Source organism: Cygnus atratus, chromosome 2 (assembly GCF_013377495.2).
Source record: "Cygnus atratus isolate AKBS03 ecotype Queensland, Australia chromosome 2, CAtr_DNAZoo_HiC_assembly, whole genome shotgun sequence".
In the NCBI taxonomy this organism is placed as follows: domain Eukaryota; kingdom Metazoa; phylum Chordata; class Aves; order Anseriformes; family Anatidae; genus Cygnus; species Cygnus atratus.
This window is the reverse complement of record NC_066363.1, coordinates 47,164,123-47,188,948: the sequence shown is the minus strand read 5'-3', so window position 1 is coordinate 47,188,948 and position 24,826 is coordinate 47,164,123. Positions and strand designations below refer to the sequence as shown.

Genomic DNA, 24,826 nt, shown 5'->3' with positions numbered 1-24,826 from the left:
CCCTTTTTTCCCCCGGAGTGAGCATGGAGCGGCTCTGTCCGGTACTGCTTGCTGTTTGACACCGGTCTTTGTGACTGCCACACCTACGGAAGTTACCTACTGAGCTGCTGCGACCAGCCTGCCCTTGGACAGCCCCAATCTCCAGATGGCGAGGCACGCCAACAGCCCTAGGTAAACAAACTGACTTCACCTTGCACTTTTTACGGGAATTGTTTTCTTGTGTAACCTGTCATATCACTATTGCTTTTTCAGAGCTGGAAATTAGAGCTGGAGTTGCTAGAAATAGGAAAGAAATTACTGAACACTTTGGGTAAAGTGTTTTCTAATAATAGTCTTCTAGTGTAAGTGTTGCTGAGAGGTGAAGCTGGGTTACTCAAGGAGACATCTGTGTAGTCACAGTGCTGTTCCTCTGCAAGCAAAGTGAGGCAGCCTGTTGTGTAGTTCGATTCAGCTCTCATCATCTCGGGATCCTAACAGGAGCTGTGATCCCTTACAGCTTAGACCCGTTGCGATTTTCTGCTGGCAAACTGCTGCACAGATGCAAAACTGCCTGGGAGTGCTCACTCTGGGCAGGGGCTGGTGCAGGGTGCAGACGCATGCAGTCTGTGAATTTGCCAGTAGTTCAAGGACCACTTTCCCTGCTTCCAGCTGCACAGGCACTGCCGCAAGAGAAGGTGAGTCACATGCAGGTCGCACCTCACAGGAACTGAAGCCTGAGGACACCTGAAAATGAGTTTTAAGCTACTGGAGCAGCTGACAAGTTGTAAGTAAAGGGCCTTCAACTGGTTGTACTGACAGCATGCTGCTGAAGTACTAAGAGTGCAAATATGCTGCTTTATGGCTTTTTAATGGACTTGTTGAAGTCCAGAAGTCAGCATGTGGCTTGTAGGCCAGGCATGAACTGTAGCTGCCTCACATCTGGCTAGACCTGGCTCAGTGCTGGGGAACCTGCTTCAGCGAAGTGGCAGCAGTTCAAGGGGAAAATACTGCAGTAGGAAGCCTTTGCCATTACGACAGCTCTAAGGGACTAAGTAGTGCATAGTGAGATGGAGGGGGGAGTGGCTCTTAGCTCCCTCCTCTGAAGTAGTGAAGTTACTGTGCAACGTGAGGACAATTTTCAGAAAACTTGTAAACACACAAATATAGTTTACAATCTGAAATAATTTGACACAGAGTGAATTAAAAGTTTACTTTAATTTTGAACCATTTTATAACTGCATTTTTCTCATGAAGCATCTGTATCACAGCAGGCTACAATAACTTTGGGATAAAAGGCAACTGGTAAACTGTCCAATACAAGGTTCCAAATAAACAGTTCTTACTGGCCCCTACCCAGACATATCCCAGATAAAGTTTTTGATCAAAAACATGAAATAGATCCACCTGCTTATTTTAAGCATATTAAAAAGGAAACTAATTGGACCATTTCTATTTGTCTAGTTTTTTATACAAAAAGGCTACACAATGTTACACTTTATTCAGAATACAGTTAGAGCGATTATGAATTAGTGTTCTACACCTTTACTCAATCCTTAAAAATTAGAAACTGCTGTAGCATATTCACTATAACTTAATACTACGAGAGACTTAAAAAAAAAAAAAACTAACAACAATTACTGCGAAAAGAAAGGCTACTTTCAAAGCAAGCAAGGTCAGTACCATTACAGAGATTTAAAAAAAATAATAAATTTTTAACAAGCAAGGCTAGGGTTTGATAAATTCCATCTTGCAATTCATTCGTGTGCATTCCTCGTTTCTTGAATCACTCCCAAAATCCATTTGTATTATTACTCCTCGACCAAAAAGGACCAGAACAAAAAGTTTACTTCAATTGTTCCCATAGGAAACTCAGCTTGGTTAGTGTGTCAGGCACTTTCTGAGATACTAGCCCACCCCTCGAGCCCTCTCAGCAACTCTACAGGCCAATCAATGCAAGTTCATTCAGATGATACAGCTGCAAAGAGAGAAAAAAAACAAAGTGTCAGCATTCCTCAGTAAGGGGCTGTTTTAACATACTAAGACAAGCTTAGACTAAGACTGAAGCTGGTGCACAAGACATTACAGTTAATTACTTCCACACTTCACGGCAGAAGTCAGTTTGGAGTGTACCGATGGTGTGTTTCCAGAGCATTTATTGAGGATTCTGGCACACTGGGACCCATTCAAGCCATTCCCTCCCTGCCAACCAAGTCCTTAGTCCAGTAATCTGTTTTCCTCTTTGTTTTGTTTTTAAATTCAACGTTGGAGCTTCTTACCTAAAGGATGATTTACAGGTCAGTATCGAACCAGGCCAACTGATTACTGTCACCTGGAGGCAGCCCATCCATAAGGTCCTGGGCATGACCAAGATCTGGCAGACCATCAACTGGGTAGTCAGCACCAGGGTGGTGGCCACCCATTTCATGTTCCATCATAGGGTCCATACCCAAGGCATCCTGACCGTATCCGCCAGAGTGGAAAGAACGGTAGCTAGGATCTAAGAAAGTTAAAGGTGGCAGAGGGAAAAAGAGCATAATGTTAACAGATGTTAGACGCATCAGAAGCTGCAAGTATCAGTGTGTGAGAAGATCTTGGTAGCCATCTAATTTTTTTCTAGTTCAGCCAAGTTCAAACGATCTGTTGTCTGCCCTTAATGGCTATTCCATCATTTGAAACAGCCTTCCAGTGTGATTCTGGAGACAAAGCACACTGCAGTCAGAAGCACGAGCAGATTCCAGCCAAGCCATTAGTCTGCACAATCAACAGTACTAAAATTCAACAATACTGAAGCAAAACCAGGCTCCAAGACTGTAGACTTTCTTCTGAAAGTCAAAAATAGCTTAGAATCCTTAGGGATAGGCTTGAGTTTGAGTCTACAGCCACTTCCAGACTAATACATTCAATACCAGCATTTGTTTTAAAGAAAAACTGCACTTTTGGAATTGTCAAGTCCATTTGTAAAGGATTTAAAAGCTTTCTGGAAACAACAGCTCAGTGGGAGATTCTCTCACAAGACTCAGACAAGTGACACCAGGTCTGCACACTCATATGGCTCCCATTTCAGTGCAGCCTGTGGTGTTGCAGAAACTGGTTATTTGAACTGGCAGCTCCCCATCTGGCTGTCAGTTTGCGATATCTCGCCTAAGAGTAATTCACTCTTCACTCATTTGCAGTTCTCCTTTATGTCTATGACTTGACTTCATCCAACTTAAGCTTAGTCAAGGGCAAGGGAACAGACATACCGTCTGGGCGGTATCCAAGAGGTTCTCCCTGGGCACCAATATCAAGTCCAAGATCTGCTGTCTAGATGTGCACAAAAAGTTACAAAAGAGTTTTAATGTCAGGTCTTTGGGCCAGCATTAGTAGTAAGTTTTAAAGTTTACCCCCAATCCTTTTTCAGCATTTTTTCTGCAGTGTGCACTGCAGTGTGGTACTTTTATGAACACAAAATGCATTTTTACCCAAAAATCTGCATCCAGTAGCTAACAGCCACATTGAGGCACAGGAAACCATAGCTCACTGGAAAGAGGCGTCTCTTTGGGAACAAGACAGGGCAGGTCTAGGAACCAACTGCTTCGAGTTGGCTGGTCAGAGGTTCCTGAGCCAGCAATAGAGCATTTTAGTTCTCAGTGAACCTCCCCCAGTTTGCTGAATTACAGAACTACGTGTCTGTAGTGTAATTACACAACTTCCATTTCAAAGAGTCCATTTTAGCTTGGTTTTCTCACAGTACTGTGCTAGATGGATACAGATTTTAGGAAAACAGAAGATTAATCACTGAAATTGTACAAAACTAGTGTCCTTTATTTAAGACGTGAAGCTAAACTCCTGAACCTTAAGAATGGGGGGGGGGGGGGGAAGACTGAGACTTAGTGAACCCTTCCCTCTGCCCCACCCACACAGTTTTCAGTCTCATTTCACTGTGCATCCCTTCAAGCATGAAGAATCACTACATGATAGTTAGCTTGCAAACACTTTCATGTCTGAGAGCTCTGTTCTAGGGAGAACACAAGCTGCATGCCCACCCCAAACTTCTTAGTCCTACATGGTTTGCCAGAGTTCTCACAGGATACACGTTATGTTTATGCTTCTATCATATTGCTTACACCTCAGTATTTGCCTGCAGCATTAGTCAGGTTTGGACAGTCTGCAAAAATCTGTTGAAATTCCTAAATTATTGCAGAGCTGTCCTTTGAAATTACAAACAGCACACAGACCTACAAGGTTCTTCTACACAGTTTTGCACACTAAGCAAAATGACAATTAAAAACTTTATCAGTACTAGAGTGTAGACTTTTCCTATCTGCAAAGAAGGCAACAGAGCAGCAGCTCTAAGGCTGCTTGCTTTTCATTCTGTTCAAACAGGCCTATAGGCTTTAGGAACTCTAGTTCTAGAAAGGTTTCTTTCCCTATACAAAGGATTTCCAAGACCTCCTGTTTACACAAAGTTTCACCTATTTACATATCAAGTTCTGTCCTAGGACAATAGTACATTCTTAAAGCCTCCATCATTTTCTGGCGATCTGTGAGCACAGCTTCACTGAACCTGAACATGCGGAGAGTAAAGAAGCTACAGCTGTGTGTAAAGATGAACCTGTACCACTGATGGCATCTACACTTGGAAGTGAAGTCTCCCCGACGAACCACAAACACAAAAACACAACTCACCTCGTTCCAAGCCATTGGCTCAGTCCGGAACAGGGAACTTGTCAATTCCACCGAAAGTCGCTTCTTGTAGTCTTGTGGTTTGTCCTCAGACATTCTGAACAGCACTGCAGCTGCATATGTTGCTATTAAAAGAAAAAGGGATTTTAGTGGAGGTCGAGTCTTCCAGCAGTTTTTCTAACAAAGCACGAAGCCTATTTTTATGTTCACTTACCAACACCCTCATTCCTAGAATGAAGCAGTTCTGTTAAAGGGGCAGTGGCACCTTCAGCTTCAATTGCTTCAGCTGCTTCCTTGTCTTGAGCAAGTTCACAAAGCACACCTGCAGCTACTCTCTGGATATTCTCAATGGGAGAGTACAACAACTGCAACCAGAACACAAGGGTTTCTTTAACTCTTCTGCTTGCAATGAACCTTAGCACAGTTTGACTCAGCAGTTCTACCAAGGCAGCGTAAGAGCCGTTTTTCTAGCATGTACTATAGCATTTTCTTGAGCTCTTGCTTACCTGCACAAATAGTGGAATGGTATTTAGACCCCTGATTACAATTCGATTATGAACATCACGTGCAAGAATATGCAGGGCTCCAGTGCAGCCCTCAACAATTTCTTCCATGCGCACACCCTCCTAGTTAAGACAAGAAAAGGCATTTTTTTTAAGTTGAGATCTCAAGAGCTAACTTCTAAAACAACTGTCAAAAAGCTGATCACTGTCAAGAAATCAACCAAACTGTCCCCTGCAAACACATCCCTCCCCCACCAAGGCTCACACCCACCTTCTACTGCTGGCCTTCAAATTTTAACATCCCTGCTAAGAGTTGACCTAGTTTATCCAACTACATTCAGTAAGCGAAGCATTTCAGTGGAACTCCTCCCAGTGTTCTCATTTTTATTTTAGTTCATTATAAACTCAATGTCTGACAACACTTTTTTATTTCCCAAGCTCAATTAGCTCAGCAGTTTCAGTCTGAAACAGTGGAAATCAGTAATGAAGAGGCCCTGTCTTGCCTCTGCAAGTATTAACTCTACTCCTGTACTAGTACGTATTGCTTCCATTTGCCCACGCTAAGGCAACTTCCCCTTTGTTGCTACATTTAATGGGGATGGTGTCAGGACTGGCCTTGCCACACTGACCTGGTACCTGAAAACACAGTAAGCATGGAGCTTGTACAAGTTGTCAGCTCTAAGCGCTGTTGAAAATACATGTTAAGCTGTGATAGCATGCTGAAACCCATAGTTACAACAAGGATGAGACACTTCTGGCTTCCTACTAGAGAACTACTCCCCTTGTGAGGGTAGGCAAAACCATTATTTCTATAATCTATAGCACATAGCATCAAATGCTCAAGAGGTCCTTACTAAAATAAGAACCAAGGTTTGGTGCTTCCCCCCCAGCCTTTTTTTTTCTTTTAAAAAAAAAAGAAACACTTCAGGTCTGCCAAGGCAGAATCATCAGTATGCCAAGAGAATAATACGAACCAAAGCAAATGCTAAGACAACAGCTATTTAAATAACTTTAGTTACTGCGGCCACTTACCACAAACTGCTGTTGCGTTCCACCCATGGAAGTACGTCGCTGGGTGTCCTGATGTGCTCTCACCAGCAACTGAACTAGCCTTGGAATAGCACCTTGTTCGCGCAGCGGGGCATGGTTTGCAGGACAGAGCGCAAGATTGCGGATCAAACCAACAGTAGCCTGCAGTTCAGAAAATGAGTGGGGAATAAAAGAGCATGAGGGTGTGCTTGCTGTTAGCATGGTGTCGGTTTTAAACCCCATGGTCCCACAAGCAGTGCTAAGAGGCAACCAAGTTGCTCAACTGAAGCAGGGGTCCTGTCAGTATGTTACATTCTCCAACACCTTGGAAACAAAGTATTTTTCACACTTAAGGTTACCTTAAAAAGGCACCAAAAGCTGTTAACCATCATTTACCTTGATCAAAGGCCAGTGTGAGGGCGGGTGCAACAGTTTAACCACCACTGGGAGTCCATAATGGAGACGCACAGCATTTTGAGCCATCTCAGCCTCTTGGTGTCTGCTGGTGAGGTGACGGAGCGCACAAATCGCAGGTTCTGTGATGTCTTCCCTGTCTCCAGCCCGAAGAACTGTGCGCACAAGAGCCTCAATGCCACCAACCTGGCACACCATCATCTTGTTCTTGTAATTGTTGCAAGTAAGGTTAGAAAGGATGCCAGCAGCACAAGTCACAACATTAATGTCATCCGATCCTAAAAGCTGAACAAGAGTTCCTAGAAGGCCTTCCATTCCCTCCTGCAAAAAAAGAGGAAAGGAAAAATTAGTCTCTCTCCTCTTCCACTTCTTTATCCTGATCCCTTATAAGGCCCACTTACCTGCTTGGTTGCAGCATCTGACAGATTTCTCAGAGTCCAGAGACAGTTCTGGACAAGACGCTGGCTTGGATCTGTAAGGTGGAGTCCCAGAGCCTGCATCCCACCTAGAAGATGGTACATGTTTGATGCCATTACTTAAGTGCTCATCTTGTGAACAGTACAACCTTTCCTTTCTTTTAAATCTGAGTGCATACCTCATAAGCTTCTAGTTCTTTCTTGGCATTACTATCCTAATACGGCTAGGCTCTAGTGCTTCACTACATAGATAAAAAGCTATGATTTTCTTTGTGACACTGAAGACATCTAAAATGTATGCATGTTCTAAGGGGACAATTCTGACAACACTCATTCACAACGGCACACAGCTGACTACACAAAACTATACGTTAAGGCCTCCAAAATAAGTTATAAATTGAAGGACCAATCATGTTCAATATCTGACGCTTCTGCTCTCACGTGGAATGTACTGGTTCTGAAGTACAGTGTGTGTATATATATATGTATATATATGTGTATATATATATATATATTTTTTTTTTAAGTGAGGGTACAAGAAATGTACTTACCAGCCTCAACAATAGCAGGTTTGTTGCTGGAGCAGACTGACAACACCTTCAGCACCCTACTTGTGGTCCACAATAGTTTCTCATAAGTATAGGTCCTCATTATGTTTACTAGAGCCTGGGGTCCACCACTTGCCAGAATAATCAGCTGGAAGAGCAAAAATACAACACTTATCTGTCACTTCCTGGGCATGCAAGCAGGCAGTAATTGTTGCTAGCTTACACAAATTCTATGTTGCAGATCTCTAAAGAACTGTTCGTATCTGCTGGTCATGTCTAAGTTTTGCAGTCTCCCCGTGAACATGACTACATTTCCACACAATAGCATCTTGCACTTCTTTCAAGGCCAGGACTGACTGGCAAACTGCTCAGCAACTGACGAAATCCTCATCCTGACATGGGATTCAGAAAAAGGAGCATGGCTGGTGGCATTCCTGTGTACAGTTCGGCACACAGGAACTTTAAGGCCATTTTTAGCAGGCTTACTCATTAGATGGGCTTTGAGAGCAGAGGCGCTTACCTTACTTTCTTGATTGCCATAGGCTAAAATCTGAAGGCAGTCTGTTGTGATGGCCAAGAATTTAACGTTTGTCTTGTTGAGCAAGGCAACCATTTTCTGCAGCCCACCAGCTAGACGGACAGCCATTTTGGCTCCTTCCTGATGTAACAGGAGATTGTGAAGAGTTGTAATGGCATAGAACAGCACAGAGTCCACTGGAGACCTACAGAAGGCAAAAAACAAAAAAACTCGTGAGTACCAGCACCTACCATCAGCAACTAAAAAAACACGAGTACTGTCTCAGCAGTCCACATACCCAAGCATTTTAACCAAAGCAGGGATGCCTCCTGATTTGAAGATCGCCAACAAGCCTTCACGGTGATGTGAGAGGTTGTGTAGTGTACCTGCAGTACAACGGGCTGTTTCCACGTCATTTGTATTTTGCATGGTACGTACGATAGCAGATACCATTTGAGGAGACCTCATAATAGCATGGCGAGACGCTTCCTTTTTGGATAACTGATGAACCATAACGGCAGCCTTGTTCACGACCACCTACAGAAGTATTTGAAGAAAGCTTTTAGTTTGAGGTTATTGAAGAAGCCCCATAAACGAGCTATACCGACGTTAAGAAAATACTTACCTGGTCCTCATCATTCAACAGTTTGGTCAGTTCTGGGATTGCACGAGTTGCAAGTTCAGCATCATCCTGGTAGTTTATCAAATTAACAACAGCATGTTTTAACATCTGGGATGGCTCAGCCAGGCGCTGCACATTAGTTGGATGAGCAGCATCAAATTGCGTGGATGGGATTTGCATTCCTTCATCCAGTGTTTCAGGGAACATAGCTGCACGCACTCTCTGGGCTCTAGTCATTGCATACTGGCCATCAATATCTGGAAAACAAGGTGTTTACCTCAAACTAGGAATAAAAAGCTATTCTTCTGTATCAGTAATAATTCAGTATTTAGATTTCTGTATTGTTAAGCTGCATGTCTAAACAAAACAGTGTAATAGAGAAGGTCTTACCAGCAACTTGCTCTTGGGTAAAGGACTGAGAGAACCCCTGTTCCCACTCGTACAGGACTTGTGTTGTGTCCACATCTTCCTCTTCAGGATTTCCTTTGCCACTCAAAGAGGGAGCAGTTGTTGTGGCACCAGAATGGATACCAGAGTCCAGATATGATTGTTGCTGCCAATGACTGACTGCTGCTTTTCTGTCTGGCTCCATTGCCATATCCAGCTCCATCAAGTCAGCTGTAAGAAATCATTGTTCAACAAAATTAAGTTTAGTTGAATTACTCCAGTACGTATTAGTCCTTCAAGAAATGACACAGATTTTACACGAAAATAAACTGTTACGAACAACCACCTCAGCCCAGCTGAGCATAGCACAGCAAGTGAGACAGCAGTTTTAAGCTGAGGCATTCTGTCAAACCAACGCAGACATCTATAAGCCTGACTAGCAGGCAGAGCAATCACTGCTATTGTCATGGTCTCAGTCTACTGCTTACAGGCTCCCTTTCCACACAGTATGATTAGGTACTTCACCATACTTAAGTGACCAAAATGCTTAAGATGACGAACTTGTTTGCAGGTTTAAGTTCCAGAGGTAAGGTACTAATTACTGCTGTACAGCATTCATTATTCTATTCAGATGACTTAAAAAAGTTAAAAAGGGAAGTAAGGAGCCAGTTTAACTGTTCTTTATTAGAACTGCCAGGTTCTAATAAAAAATTAAGTGTGATATATTTTATACCTTGGGTTGCCATGTTCCTTGCTGTGCTCCCAGAACTCTTTCCTGCTACCTTTCAGAGACCCTAAAAAAGAGCAAGGTAAGAACTTATTAAACACTAATCAGAGCTAGTCAGACAGGATTTCATATTAGAACAGTGGAACTGCAAGCTAAGGCTTAGCACATCTTGCCATTTCACTGCTAAGTGAGTATATTCAGTGCTAATTAGCAACCCCCCATGGACAGAGACACAAAAGAATGAGATGTATCACACAGGCTTTTTCTGGCAGGCTATATGTAAGATATATTCCCTTCTTAAAGCCACAAGGGAAAAAGAATTGAAAAATGACCACGATAGAGCCACTTTTTACTTCTCTATCCTTGTGTAAGACGAAGTCCAGACATTAAATTACCTAGCTTGGACATGCTGCAGAGACGAGAGCTAAACGTCAGAATTGTTCATTCCCCTCTAAGACAACCACCCTTAAGATATAAACAAAACTGCTGGATACAGGGCTACAATAAGGATTTCAGCTGGGAAAACTAAATGACCATTTAAGACAAGCTCCTATTATTTCAGCGTTATAAAAAACATCTCAAGATCTGTAATTGAACATCCTTCCTCACTACTTTCCTATACCATGAGAAGGTTTCTCACTATATAAAATTCTCTTTCATGAAGTTAAACTGAAAATTGAACCAGCCTTAAAAAAGAGCACTCTCCTTTAGTTGCACACACTAAGTCACCAAACTGTGTTTTTTTGTGTTTTTTTTTTCAGAGAACCAAGATAATTGGGGGCAGGAGGCTGAACTATGATCAAATGCCCTATCAAAATCCTCAGTATGCACCTCCATTTAATATCACCAAACAGCACAGAAGTACTTGTACCATAAATTTGTAGCTATCTCCTTACTAGCCCAGAAAGAGAAACTCAAGGCCGCAGGTTCACATGGGTCAGTCAAAGCTGTCGTATTTTTATTTATTTAATTTGCTTCCCTGCAGTTCGACACCATTTTTTCTTTTTGTTTGTTTTTTTTCCAGCACAAACACAGTGATGGTAACAGCCTGGTCTGGGAGCTAGCCAACACTTGTAGTGGTAACTAGTGCAGGGAGCAAAACCATCAGCAATCGGCTTTCAGTGTGCATTAGGTGTTAGAGCTATGCTGATCAAAACATTCCTAGACAATGAAGTAAAGGCAAGCCACTAATCTCTTTGAGGGACAGGTCTGCGGTACTGTGTCAGGAGAACAAAGTCCATTTGGCGCTGTATTGTGTAAAGACAGACCTACCAGTTTAAGAGTTTCCTTCAGGAGTAGCTTTCAGAAAACCATAATTAAATAGAAGACAGGCCTGCAGTTTTAGGAATCTCACTGAATAGGTTAGGCAATTCTCTCTTGAGCCAGCTGCAGGACACCCCCAGCAGCAAACTTTATTTTGCTGCACAAACACCGGTGCTGTTTGTCCTGACTTTAGACTCCCACAATTTCTGGCTGCATCCCTTTCCTGGCTGTTTTAAAACAGACAGCAGATTTGCATTTGCAGCAGATAAGCCACACTGAGCTGATTTAAGATATAACACAACACATAGTAAGCGTGCAGCTATGGAGCTGGGAATGCTCACAGCCCCCCTAATGTGGTCCTACTGCACAGCCTGCCCACCTCGGTCTGTTCTGCACGGAGGACGAGCTTGACAACACCACCACCGTTTTTTCCACTACCTTGAACACTGCAGAACAATTCTTCCCAAGTGCTGTTAGGAGTTTGGGAGTAGCAGTGGTAAGGGGAAAGAAAAATTAACACATTCACCATTAACACACAAATCCTATCCTGATGGGCTAAGCTAGCACAAGTAATCTTGACAGCTCCTCGAAGGCCTCATGCCTTACTTCGTCAGCCCCACGTATGCCTTCCAAACAGAAAGACGTGGAATAGCACTGAAGGTAAAATTAGTATCTTTGCCCCCACCCTCCCTAGTCCTCACCCTAAATCAGATGCAACATTTCCAATATGAAACTGTGGAAAAGACCTAGCTGCTATACTCAATTACAACATGCTTAGCACGAAAGATCTGTTTTTATTGTAACCTCTCTTGCCTCCTCCTGTCAGGACACTGCTAATAAAAAATGATCACCAGGTGAGTTGAGGAGTTAAACACACCGGTGGGTGAACCAGCCGAGAGCACTGACTATGCTTTGAGATATTTCATACCACCTTAGATTCAAATATACAAGCAATAGGGAGCTCGGGAGCAATGCACATCATTTCTTTCTGCCGTTAAATTCTGCACAAAGGAAGGCAACTCGTTTACAGCAACTGCACTCTGCAATGGTTGTTTCAACAGCCTGAAGAAATCAGAAGAAGAGGTGTAACATTTGGTACAATCCAACAGAGCACACTAGCCACCACACTGCAACAATACTCTAAAATAAAGCCGAAGAACACCTGCAGGCTAGCAGGGAAGAATAGAGTTAAGCGTTCAGAACTGCATTATCGGTCAGGTACAGCCTGACTTTGAAACGCTGACCTTAGACCAGCCCGCTAGCCGCACCTACAGTTTCTAACTTCCCAATCTGCATTTCACACAACCATAAAACCCTCAGCAACTCCAGCTAGCATTTCGGATTTAGATGTGAAATTGGACTCGATGTTAAAAATTACCACAGAATAAAGGTAGCTTGGGAAAATGGGCATGTTCCGGTTGCTTTCAGGGTTTCTCTAGCTGAACGTTTTCCCTCATTTTGCTTCCCATCTTGTTCTCTTTTTTCAAGGGGGTAAAATTGAGTCTGGGCAGGTGCTGACTTCTTCCAGTGTTTATCACTGGGGAGGCTGCTTCAGGTACTACCTCTGACAAGGACAGCAACAGCCCCAGACTGGGTACAAATGCTGTGCTATTACCTTTCCTGACAGAAACTGGATCATCGTGGAAGGGGTGAACGAACAAACAAACACACACTCACACAAATAAAAAAAAATAAAAAATAAAAAATAAACTGCTAAGATAACTAAGCTTGCAGAATGCAAACATGAAGCGCACAGCAGCTCCTTTAAATCCAGCCCCTACTCAGACTTCCTGGAGGACATACAACCAGTGACATTACGTTACCAAGGTCAGTAATGCAGATCTGAACCATCAGGAAGAGAAAGGACTCCGTGTATATTAAATAAATAAAAAAATAAAAATGTTAGCACCCCAGCAAGCTTCCACAGCCCTCGCTACTTTCAAAGACTAGCCAGTGCTCAGAATTCAGGCCTGAATTCTGGTAAGCAGCACGTCATGCACAAGCCCCTGTGGATGCGTTGCCGGGAGTTAGAGGCCTGTTAACTTCTTACAAACCCCCCCACAACAAAATTTGCTTATTTAGGAAGCACGATGAGCTCTGGGTTTTAGCAACTTACACACACATTAAATTTCTCCTACGAAGAGCAACACAAAACATTGCACTGAGCTGCACCATGTACTACTACTCCCACCTTTGCATGTGAAATCTTTTAAAAACTCAAAGTTTTGCAAGCAGAACAAGCTTACGAGCTAATTTCATGTTATTATGGAAGAGTAATTCAAACTCCTTGGTTTTCAAAGGAATAAAAGACGAGAGGTATTTTTACGATGAACAAAAACTTCAATATTAACTTTTGATTTTCAAGAAGTCAGGCACATGCCAAGGCAGTGAGCAAGCCCACAGCGTTTCTCAAGTGGGAGCAGTAGTTCTGAGCAGCTTCAGTGAGACCTATAAACGATGTGAAACTCTGTTAGGATACGTGGCACAGTGAGTTGCTTACTTCTGCTCTCGTACAGTATGGTGAGAGCTGGGAGAGCAGCCCGATGTCTACCTGCCTCCTGCATCAAGGCAACACGCTTGCACCTTTGCTGCAGCTTATCTGAAATAAACTGTTTTCACTGCCAGCTAAGACAATTTGTTAGCCTACAAAACAGCTCGTGTTTGCAGCTTGCGTTAAATGTTTCCACTTTCTCTCAAGGTAGAAAGCCTTCAGATTGACTCAGATTATGCCTGACAAAGCTGAAAAGCAGTTACCCCACTTTGTAAATTCAGTCAAACAAAGTTTTTAAGTGTTCCAGAAATCTTTTATTTGAAAGCAGCGTTTTGGAAAGCCTCATATGAGTAAGGAAGTCACTGTGATCTGTTTAAAAGGAATGTGCCTACTGACCGTGTTTTCATAAAAACCCATCTCATCTAGGACAGGCTAAGGAGCTGCATCTCTAAATGAACCATCAGTGCTGAACGTCACTAAGATTTTCTTACTTGGAACAAGCAGATCTCGTAATGAAATTACAGCCGTTAATAGCGTGGATCATCTATACACGAACAGTGCCTTCTTCTGGAAGCCTCCTTTGTGTCTAATATTATGATCTGCCTCTTACACCAGATTTAAATATGAAAATACTTCTTCCCCCTCTCTCTCCCAGTTTTTATTTATATATTTTTTAATCAGAAGAAAAAGCAGGCCCCCTGTTCTTTTCACCAGTTTTAATTTCACCTCAACTACAAGCAAAAAACTTGACAGGCAACCAGGCTTGCTTCATGCACGCACCTCTTTGCCAAGTTAACACAAGTTCCAGACCTAGTAACACAACCAGGCCACTCATTTCTATGACCCAAGAACAGAAATACTGTAAGCACTGAATGCAGCAGAAGCTATCGTAATTAACCTTAGTTTTCAAGTGGAAATGTGGGGAATACATTCAATTAAGGATTTTTAAATAATAATGAAAAATAATCCTTTGATCTTGCCTTAGAAGTGCTTCTTTGTTTACTAGGAAAGCTAGGAAAGAAAGCCTGGTAAGGTGGGAGAGTCCTCTAACCAAGGTAACACTAATATAGTAGAAAACAGAAGCTTTCATGGTATAAAGCTCTTTTGGACACATGTGGTCAACCCTGCCTCCTTAAGCAAACTTTGGTGCAGCCTATGCCACAGCTATGAATGATCTAGCAGCAGGCATACCTATTTCTATTTTAGTCTTATGAAGATATGATCCAACTGAGACACACACCTCAATATTAATTTATAACAGCACTGAACTGATTAACAGGAAGCCTAGGGAAGTTGAAACTTGGTTTTCTTCCTTCAAAAAGATGAAGAATTCACCTGCCTTTTTTTTTTTTTTTTTTAAATAAAAAGCACCCTTATTCTACCTGAAAAGAACTTTTCAACTTTCGACAACTCAACTTTGGTAACTGCAGTTTCAGAGGAAGGGAAGGAGGGAGAAGTTACAGGTGACCAAAAAGAACTGATTTAGATATTCACAGCTGAAAACCTCAAAACAAGAATGGTAGTTGTAGGGAGTGATCATACCAGATGTTGGCATTCAACTTTCAACATTATAGTTTTATAGTAAGAAGGGGGATATCTTAGAAACTTTAAGGAGACAGCTGTTTGCCTTGAAGGTCCCAATCTAGGAAACTTATCTTTGAAAGTTAAAGGAATTTTGCCACTGGAAATCTGTTATTCCAGACATTCCAAATAACTTAATTATGAGGATTTTTATGTGGCTTCTACTGAGCTCTGGGGTACTGTGCTTTGAAGGTAATTCACTCTTCATGTATCAGACTCTTCTGTAAGATTAGTAAGAAATTCTAAAAGTACAGGTTCAGGGTTTTTGTTTGTTTTAAGGGACTTTAGAAACTGGTTGTTGGAATGACAGTTGGGTTTACAGCTTATGGTCAATGAATAGAAGATACTTTATTTGAAAGCAGGAACAGAACATGGTTGAGTTTCCACATTAAAGATTTGCATTTTAAAAAAAACATTTAATTCTTGTACAACAGTGCCATACAAGGTTAAATACAGATAAATACAACTCAAGTATGGAGCAGCAGTCCCAAGTTGTGTGGAGTAGTGCCATTCGCAGTCCTCACGCACTTTGACAACTCTAAACGGAACTGACTGTCTTCATAGTAGCTGTATGCAGCAAGCAGAGTTTATTTTGAAGTTAGTTATAAACAAGCATTGCTGGGCCTTGATTAGCATCTAATTTGTCATGCAACAGTAGTGAATCCTGAATTAAAAATTCAGATTTAAGTCTTTCCTCATACCAGAAGTTTAAGGACCTGGACAGATGAGAACTACTCTGAACCTCACAGAAAGGCTGGCTCTCAAATAATGGTTCAGGGCTGTAAACGATCAGATTTAAACAAAGCAACAGAGAACTTCAGTATTTTGGGAGGCTGAGTTTGAAACAGCGAAGTTACAGTTTCCCTTATTATCCATACCAGGAGTGAGGATATAAAACTTTACGCTTTTCACATTAATATGAGGCTTCCTTCAACTTTCAACACAGCTGGTATTTAATACAGGGTGAAAATATCTTGTCAGGGTCATTTGAAGATCTCTTAAGTAAACAGAAGGAACTTGCACAATATGCAACATCAAAAAAAGTCGAACCTTACAGCCAAGGGAAAACACCCTGCGTTTTCACTGCTCTAAAAAAAGAGAAGACACCGTGTGTTTTCACAGCTCTAAAACATTTCTATCTTCTTCCAGTTTAGATGGTAGAAACACTCCTCTGCAGCCTTTGGTACCACAGCGTGAGTTACAGCAGCATTACTATTTTTAAGTGCTGTGCTAAGGTGTAGCAACGTGAACTACTTCAGAACTTGTATTAAAAGCTAAGAGCTACCAACAGCAACAGGAAACTCAGCCTGCCTTCCACAGCACATACCCATCCTGAAATCCAGCTCATCGACCCATGCCCGCAACAGAACAAGTTCACTCATGAACTTTGACTCATGACAGGATTGTTCTGGTCATTTCCTCAAGCAACATTTACTGAACACAGTTCCCTCCAACCACTAAGCAATACTTCAGTCCAGCGATCAACTCAGTACTCGATGTAAATGCAGAACAGGACCCTCCAGCTCAAATTTATCCCAGCTGGAATGCTTCCAGCCAATACATTCAGGAGGTGCCTACAGAAAGGTAGGCAATGCCTCGCAGCCATCAGAATGGTCTGCTTCAGATGCAGCTAATCAGATCATAATGAGCTTGACTCCTAACACAGAATATACAAAGGAAATTGTTCCTTAAGATCCATTTCTTCAGTCAAGCATTAGGAAACTAAGAAACCCGAAGAGTATTTGTTTTGCTGACCTCTCTCTCAAAGGTTAACAGGTTGCAACTTCCAAGCTTTAAATAACCTTAATACACACTGAAAGAGACAAACTGTCTCAAATATCCACAGCACTGGAGTTGGGAGAGGGGTTTTTGACAGCATACACAGATCTATCCATGTTCACTAGCAGTTACCTCTGCTGTCAACCACTGGTTTTGCTGCTTCATTTCCACCTTCCGCCCTTCAAGCCCCCCAGTTTACTACTGCATCATTTTTCCTGGATTTCTAACCCTTGCTTTCTGGCTTAGCTTATCTAAAAACTGCTTCCAACAAGGCTGATTAGCCTCCACACACTAACTCTTGTAAGAGTTCATTTGGTGCCACATCACAAAATAGTGTTATGCTGGCCTATTTTCAGTCACTTCAGCAATCTCAGGCCAATTAAGAGCACAGAGTAGTTTCTATTCACACACATTACCTAAAGCAGACAAACAAATATTTCTGTTCTTGCTAGACTTCTAAGAAAGTTGATTACAACTGCTTAATGAAACTGAAGTGCAGGCATCTAGTTGCCTGGGCTAGACTTCAGAACTGGGTTATAAGCTGCACTGAAAGAGGATTTACTCCTCCAAAGAGAAGTGAGGGAAAGCCTCAGATTACAGGGACAGAAAGTTAGAGGCTTATCTTTGAATCCATGCAGCCTTAAGCACATGTGACAGCAGCACAGGAAAAGGGCCACCAGAGCTTTCCAGTGCAGCGGGATCAGGGCTCTGCAGTGATCTGACACTATAAAGGTACTCACCTGCTTTACCTTTTCCCTGCAAAAGGGACAGTGAGCTAGTGAAAAGTCACATCTCACCCAGCTTGTCAAGTGATGACCTGTGACAGCAGCTTACATTTCAAGTGCAGCTGAGATTATAATGCAAGCACACAGGTTTTTTGCTTCTCCCAGCCACAGAGCACCACCCAGGACAGAGTTAGTTTCAGTCTATCCCTGAAGAACACCTTGAACCCCTGACTGGAAGTTCAGGTACTGAAATGTATCAGAAATGGACTTGGTGAGCTTTCACTGCCAAGCCAGCCACCTCTCAGTCACAGGAAGTGAATTTCACTGAAAAATGGGACTTGCGCAACTAGCACAGCATTTAGACCCTAACAGCTTGTCAGGGTCTTCCCAGGTGCTAAGGTTTAAGTACTCTTTTAAATACAGCCCATTACAAGTTTCAGCAAAGGAACACTTAACACTGCTCTGACCAGTGAAAGCTGCTGTCAGCCAGGAAATACCCAGATGATGGCTCCAGGCTCTTGTTTTCACAAATCAGAATTCAGACCAAGCTCCACGGGTAAGTTACAAAGCTCACACAGCTCATCTGGGCACAGATCTGGAACATCTCTAAGATATGAGCCCTGAAGCTTCACATGCTGCTGGGAACCCCCCTGAAAAAAGCTGACAAGTCATATGGAGGTGCTCTAATACCTTTAGGACAGACATTTTCAGGAAATTTTAGCTAAAGTTACATGTTAAGACACCCAGAGAGCTTTAAAGGTACTTAGCAGTTACCTCAGCACAATTTATAACAACCATCAGTGATACTCTATAGAATTGTTTGATGCTTGTCAGAGCCTAGGAGCGCATACTATGTCCAGCCCTGTGACTGACAATGCAGACCCACACCTTTTCAGTCCCACATTTTACTTCTTAAGAGTCTATTCCTTCTGTAGTATGTGAGATTGTTGCACTAAATGTTATCACTTCAGGGAAGCTATAGCATTAGTATCCACAGCATTTTTCTTCCCCTTACCTACAGAAGTAAGGAGTAGCTGCAAGGAGTCTGTCAACCTAAGTGATTATGTTCAAAATTACAGGCACATGAACTGGCAACTTCTGGAAAGACCTGCAAATTCAGGTGCCAAAGTGATCTTCTCACAGCTACACTTTGTGCACTTGAATTTGTTTGTATTCCATAAAAACCACTGGTTGTCTCGGAGAGACACAAGCAGCAGCTATGCTCAAGCTGATAGTTCAGAGAAATTATCAGTTCATGTTTGAAAGTAATGGCTTAGAGCATTTCACTGGCAAGTGCTGCAATACTAGAAAAATCTATAATTTAATACAATAGTCAAAATTGGCTCCAAGTATCTGTGCATCCTTCTTCTCTGTCCAAAGGGGAGCTGATGATCATCTTACTTACAGTAAGATGGGAGAAGCTGCTTTAACTACTCATCAGGTGTTACACATCCAGCTTTAGCAAAGAAAAAAAAAACATTCCTCTCCACAAAATGTGCCCACCAACCATTTGACAGCAGCTCACAGCCTAGTATTGAAAAACTGGTACAACAGATTCAGGTTTATGAACTTAATGCAAGTTCCTAATAAGATTAGCAACTCAATTACTCTGTCTTCACTGTTTAGAAGAACTAAGCAGCACAAATTCATGGATGAAGCCTCAAAACAGTTACTAAGTCACTTCTGTGCAGCAATAGACCAAGATCTTTTGGCCACCAGCAAGCTCTTCTGATTAGAGCTTTCCTGCAGCATTCATCATGCTGGAATACTCTCACAGCTGGGCAAAACATTAAGAGCATTTCTATCATCACTGCTTAAAGTCACCACCTTCCATTTGAGGGACACAGGGCAGTGCCTGCACTGTGCACACTCCTGCCTTTCTGGGTTAGGGATGAGCTAGCAGTTCTGCCAAGGCAGAGTCTGCAAGCAGCCCTCACCTAATGAGCTTTTGGTCCTCCTGCCTCCACTTTTACCAAGTGGGGTTTAGTGGAGACAGCAGCAGTCCAGCCCAAACATCATTCTTTAGTCTTACCTAGCCGCATGTAAGAAAAGCTGCCACCATGACCATACAAATACACGAGATTTCATCAAGGTTATCAGTGTTCTTATAACAACAAACCACCAGTGGTTTGTTCAGCAACGAACCACTGCCAGGCCTCAAGCTTCCTGCCCAGTTTCGAGTGTCCGAAAGACAGTTAATCATTCTGCAGTCACTTGTGACAGCATACATCACTAACAAGACTGGCAGCCACTGTATTTCATAAGTATCTTTCCCTGCTGTTTGTGTAGCATTCAAAGCTTCCATTTCTGCACTAATACAGTGCCAATTTAGCAAAGGATCTCCCTTCCTAGTTTTCTTAGGCTGCAACTAGGTAACCAACCCTGAATATGGCTGTTAAACATTAATCTCTGATTTCAGAAACCAGAGCGATTAGTCATAATTGCACTGACACTAATGAAATATTTATGAATCTGAAAGTACACGTACTGGTTGCCTCTGCTTGTCTGTCAGAATAAACAGGTATTTACACTAAGACACACTGCTGCTCCAAGAAGTACCGCTTAGGCAACAAACTTGCTAATGAAGTCTGACACTGATGTTTCTTCAACTCACTTTTAATTAAGGCAAACTGACAATGCAACAGCGTTTATCAGCACCTTTAGGATGTTAGGAGTTCTGGCCACTGGAGGGCACCTGAATAGTTGCCAGGACAATACAGGACGACTTGCTACATTTGCTGCAGAGTTAGCAAACTTTGCCAATTTGCACAAATCTATTTAGCACACACAGTAAGCCGGCCTAGAAATGCTAGTTCCAGCAAACATACTCAAACTGCACACTGCACGTTTGTCAAGTGCATTAAGTTCCAGTAGCTCACACTACCTTTTAAGAGCAGCAACCTAGAATAGTAGATTAACCTAGATCAACTCTTTCAACCTTTAAGGGAAAGATTTATTCCTTAAACAAGGCTCCAGAGCTGATATAGTATCAAACAGTAGTGCAGATTTCACTTCTGTAATATTAATACTACTACTAATACTAATCTAGTCCTATACATTGTCTCCTAAAGCAACGTGGAACATTGAAGTTGTTCTGCAATGAGGGCTGTGTACAACATCCACACCCCCACCTCCCCCAGACAACAACAGCACAGGGCATTTGCTTTCACATCAAATCGGAGTGAACAGATTCACAAGCAGGCGCAAGCCAGAGTTAAGTCCCATCTGCTCACGCTATCGGTTTGGTGTTCACATAGGCAGAGGTACCTGCATGCAGTTTCCCCAGCTTGCCTCCTCACACTTAAGGTTAGCAGTCAGTGAGAAGAGCTTCTGGCTGCTTCCCGCCACCCCCCCCCCAATGAAGAGGGGACAGGCTGCCTTTTCTTGGTGAAACCCGATCACAGATTTTGCCTTGAAATCAAGTACCAGAGATGAATATTAAAATCAACCACTTAAGCTACTTACACTGCCAAGTCTAACCAACTCAGCTCACATACCACAGAGCATCCAAGTACCCCCTAAACAAGCCTTCCCATGCTTAATCAGAAAGCCAGCCAGCAACACTGCCCTACCCATCTTTCACCAAGACAGTCATTTTGCCTGAAGAGACGAGGAAAGTCGCACACAACACTTACTGCCAAGCAGCCTGCAGAATTTTGGAAAATGAACGTGGTGCCACTTCCCAACTGGAGCTGCTGCAGCCACCCAGCGAGGCAGGAGCCACGGGACTTGCAGACACATGCTGTGAGGACCTATGCACAAGTCCCAGCTGCCTGCATAGTTTCTCACAGCCTTATCAGGCCCCATGAAGTATGATGTTTGAGATAAGCAAGGTCAGTCCTGATTTTCCTGCCGTGGTATGCAGTCTACCAGAGTTACAGAACAAGTTTTGCTGCCACAATCACCACAACCCCTGCATTACCAGCTTTAACTATGAATTAACATGAGTGATTTTGATTACTGCCGTATTTGCACGCTAGTCTGCCTACCACACAGTATTTTGCAGAAACATCTTCATCCACAAGTTTCATACAGCACATTCAGACTTCAGTTTACAAGAGAGGCTTACAATCGCTCTTTCCTGCCCCATTCTTGCTCCCTCCCTCTCTACTCCTCACAAGACCCCAAAGTTAACTCAGAAGGCCACCAGTACTGATTTTTCTTTACATCTGAGTTTACTCTTTGAAGTATTGTGTTCTGAAGAGTTAACATCAATAGAAGCTCTTGCTTAAGCCACCAAAAAAAACTCCACCTTACAAAGAAAGCCTTATATCTGAAGGGCAACCAAGTTTCAGGCTTGAGATTTGATAAGCCAGTTATTGACACACCATGTAGTCATAGCAAAATGCTAGTGTTCATAGACTACATATCAGGCAAGAAGCCCAGCCTATTTATTGCTTTGGCAAGGAAAGGAAGCCTGGTTTACTGAGGATGCAACACAACATTGCATTTGAAGAACAGAGTGACTTTTGCAAACAAGCTTTACTTTATATTAAATCTTTGCTTTTAGAAACTTTTATGCTTTGCCTTTCCATCAGGATGTTTTTACCTGTTTATTCCCTACAATCTTAAAAGGAGCAGGCAAACAGAGTAACATGACCATTCCCATGCATATCAATATATACCTAGACAAATATCTGAGCCAATCGCCACAAAAATGGCATTTATTTATACCTCCAAAACAGACACTCAATACAATATTATATGCAATGACAATTTTAGAGAGATTTAAGCCTTCTTCTCTGAACAGTTCAGTAGCCTCACTTTCAACAGTACCAGCCATTAACAGTAGACACAGCCAGATTATTTGCAGCTGTCAGCACCTTTTATTAAAAAAAGTGCAAGTTTAACATTAGTTCCCTGGATTGTCAGTTACTGAAATTCAAATTACAACTTAACCCAATGAATGCCAGTGAGTTTTGCCTTTGGTGCAGTTTTAAAGCTTTGTAGCAGTACCTTTTTATCATTCTGGAGTAAAATCCTAACTGCTAAGTTGCTTTCCAGCATGCCTGAACTTAAGATCAAAGAAACAGTGACACTTCCAGGTAGTTTTCTAGTCTGCCTCGGCTATGCTCTCAGCACACAAAGATCCTGTTTTACTAAAACCCCTCCTTGATTTCCTTCCATCGACCTCAGCATACCAGCCCAGCCTCTTTCCATTCACCACTTGCATACTTTGGGGGATGGGAGGACCACAGATGTCTGGAATATACAGTGTCAGAACAATGGCTGCTCCATGAGAAAGAGATTAAGAAGTAGCTGATTACTAAGATCAACACTGCTATTCCTAAAGTCACAAGTTGCCTATAATACCTTCACAGCCCATCCTTTTTTTCCCCCCAAAACCTACGCAGATAATTCTCTTCTGGGAAATGAGATTCAAACAGAAACTGCTTGACATCTTACAGCAACTTTTAGCTAAGGAATGATTTAAGATTTTAGTAGATTTTTTTAAAAAACCTGCACCACGAGCAATCGATCATGCACGAAAGAAGGTCGAAGTATGCTTTTTGTGGAAATAGCACACCTGGACCTCCCTGCTTCACGCCAAGTCGGCGCCAAGTGCCCTATATGCTCCTGGGAGCAGCAGCAAGTTGCCTCGCACACCGCAGAGCTGCGTTAGCTCGGCAAAGCCCTGTGTGTGCCCCCTGGCCCCAAAAAAACATCGCCTCGCCTAGCAGGAGGCGAGCCCCGGGCTGCCGCTCGCAGCTCCGGGAGCTTCCTTTCGGGGACGCTGCGAAGCAGCCGAGCTCCCCATCCTATGGGCACAGACCCAAGTAAGACTGAAAAGCCACAAGGCGAGAGATGAGGTACCCACCGCTGACTGCAGCGGCCGTGATTAGTTTAATTACGCTCGCTACCAACAAACCCACCCACGGCCCCACCCCGCCCCCGGACCCCCGCCGCCCCACGCCCGGCTCCCTGAGGGAGCCGCAGCTGCCGCCCCCTGCGAGGCGCAGCTGTCTGGGCCTCCCGAGCCGGGAGCCCCCCTCCTCCCCCGGCCCTCCCGCCCCAGCGCCGGGCACACGCGGACCCAGCTCCCGGGGGGAGGCAGAGGGCCGACTGAGGGAGCTCGCCCCGCGGTCCCGCCGCACGGAGAGGCACTAACGTGGCGGCGAGGCGACAGCGCTGGCTGCCCGCGGGCTCCGGCTGCTGCCCGGGCGATCCCAGTCGGGGCCGTGTTTTTTTTTTTGTTTTCCTCCTTCCCAGCTCCTTCCTCCTTCTCCTTCCTCGGCTTCTCGCTGCCCCCCGGGTGGCGACCGTACGGGGCGGCGGCGTTGCCGAGTCCCCTCGCCCCTCACGCCACTGCCGCTCCCAGCGCCGGGCCGAGTGAGAGGCTTAAAATGGCGGCGCTCGCACCGAGGCTCTTATAGGCAGCGCCGCGTATCCTGCCGCCGCGGCCGGGACCGACGCGCAGCATTCCACAGGCGCCCGCCGCACAGGGCAGGGGAGGAGAAATAGTGCCCGGCTCCCGGGGCGGAGGGAGACGGAGAGCGGCAGTGGGAGGGACGTGGCGGCAGGGAGTGTGGGGGGGAAGGCATCGGCGGGGCAGGGCCTGAGGGGGTTTGAGGAGCTTTGAGGGGGTTTAAGGGGTGGGGGTTTAAGGTTTGGCGGAGACACCCCGTTCCGGAGGCGGGGAGGAAGGAGCCGAGTTCCCGGCGGGGAGCGAACTTACTGCCGGAGGGTGGAGGGGGCGGCCCCAGGGTCTCCGTCCCTCAGCCGCCCGGGGGCGAGGGAGGACGGCGCCCCCCGCTCCGTTCGTTGTTTGTCCCGCGGTTTAATTAGTTTTAGCTCGTATTTGTGGCTCTAAAATAAACATTCCGCACGCCAGCAGCTGTAGAGATTCAAATAAAACCGGCCCGGGCCGTGGGGGGGCCGCTCACGTCGGCGGAAACGCGCCCCGCGCCGCCTCGGTCAATATTTGTCAGGAAGCAGTTGCCACAGAAAGTGCCTCGTTATGCAATTTATTTATTTTTTAACAGCAGAAGCGAGCTCCTGCCCCCCTTCCTCTCACACACACAGACACGCACACCTCGCTTCTTTCTCGGGGTGTGCAAGCAGGGCGACTTGCACAAGGCGCCCTCCCCGCGGCGAGCCGAGGCACGCCGGGGGCAGCCGCAGCCTCGGCGTGCACGGGCTCGCACGGCGAAATGCTCGGCGGAGTTTTCGCCTCTGCACC

The 24,826-nt window shown here is 44.0% G+C and overlaps 1 protein-coding gene across 2 annotated transcripts; it reads right to left on the bottom strand.

Moving 5' to 3' along the window:
• Nucleotides 1–1,175: 1,175 nt before the first annotated feature.
• Nucleotides 1,176–24,011, bottom strand: CTNNB1 (catenin beta 1). Of its 2 annotated transcripts, none has more exons than XM_035549720.2 (15): nt 23,756–24,011; nt 9,814–9,874; nt 9,084–9,311; nt 8,697–8,950; nt 8,370–8,608; nt 8,075–8,276; nt 7,558–7,702; nt 6,992–7,095; nt 6,573–6,911; nt 6,180–6,338; nt 5,151–5,270; nt 4,859–5,009; nt 4,648–4,769; nt 3,222–3,282; nt 1,176–1,954 (listed from the first exon to the last, which is right to left on the bottom strand). In XM_035549720.2, the coding sequence occupies exons 2-15, from the start codon at nt 9,824–9,826 to the stop codon at nt 1,938–1,940; spliced, it is 2,154 nt and encodes a 717-aa protein (XP_035405613.1). In that variant the 5' UTR covers nt 9,827–9,874; nt 23,756–24,011; the 3' UTR covers nt 1,176–1,937. The 2 variants fall into 2 exon arrangements, with proteins under 2 accessions (XP_035405613.1, XP_050564777.1); XM_050708820.1 differs by lacking the exon at nt 1,176–1,954 and adding an exon at nt 2,256–2,476 and having other exon boundaries at nt 23,756–24,006.
• Nucleotides 24,012–24,826: the final 815 nt, after the last annotated feature.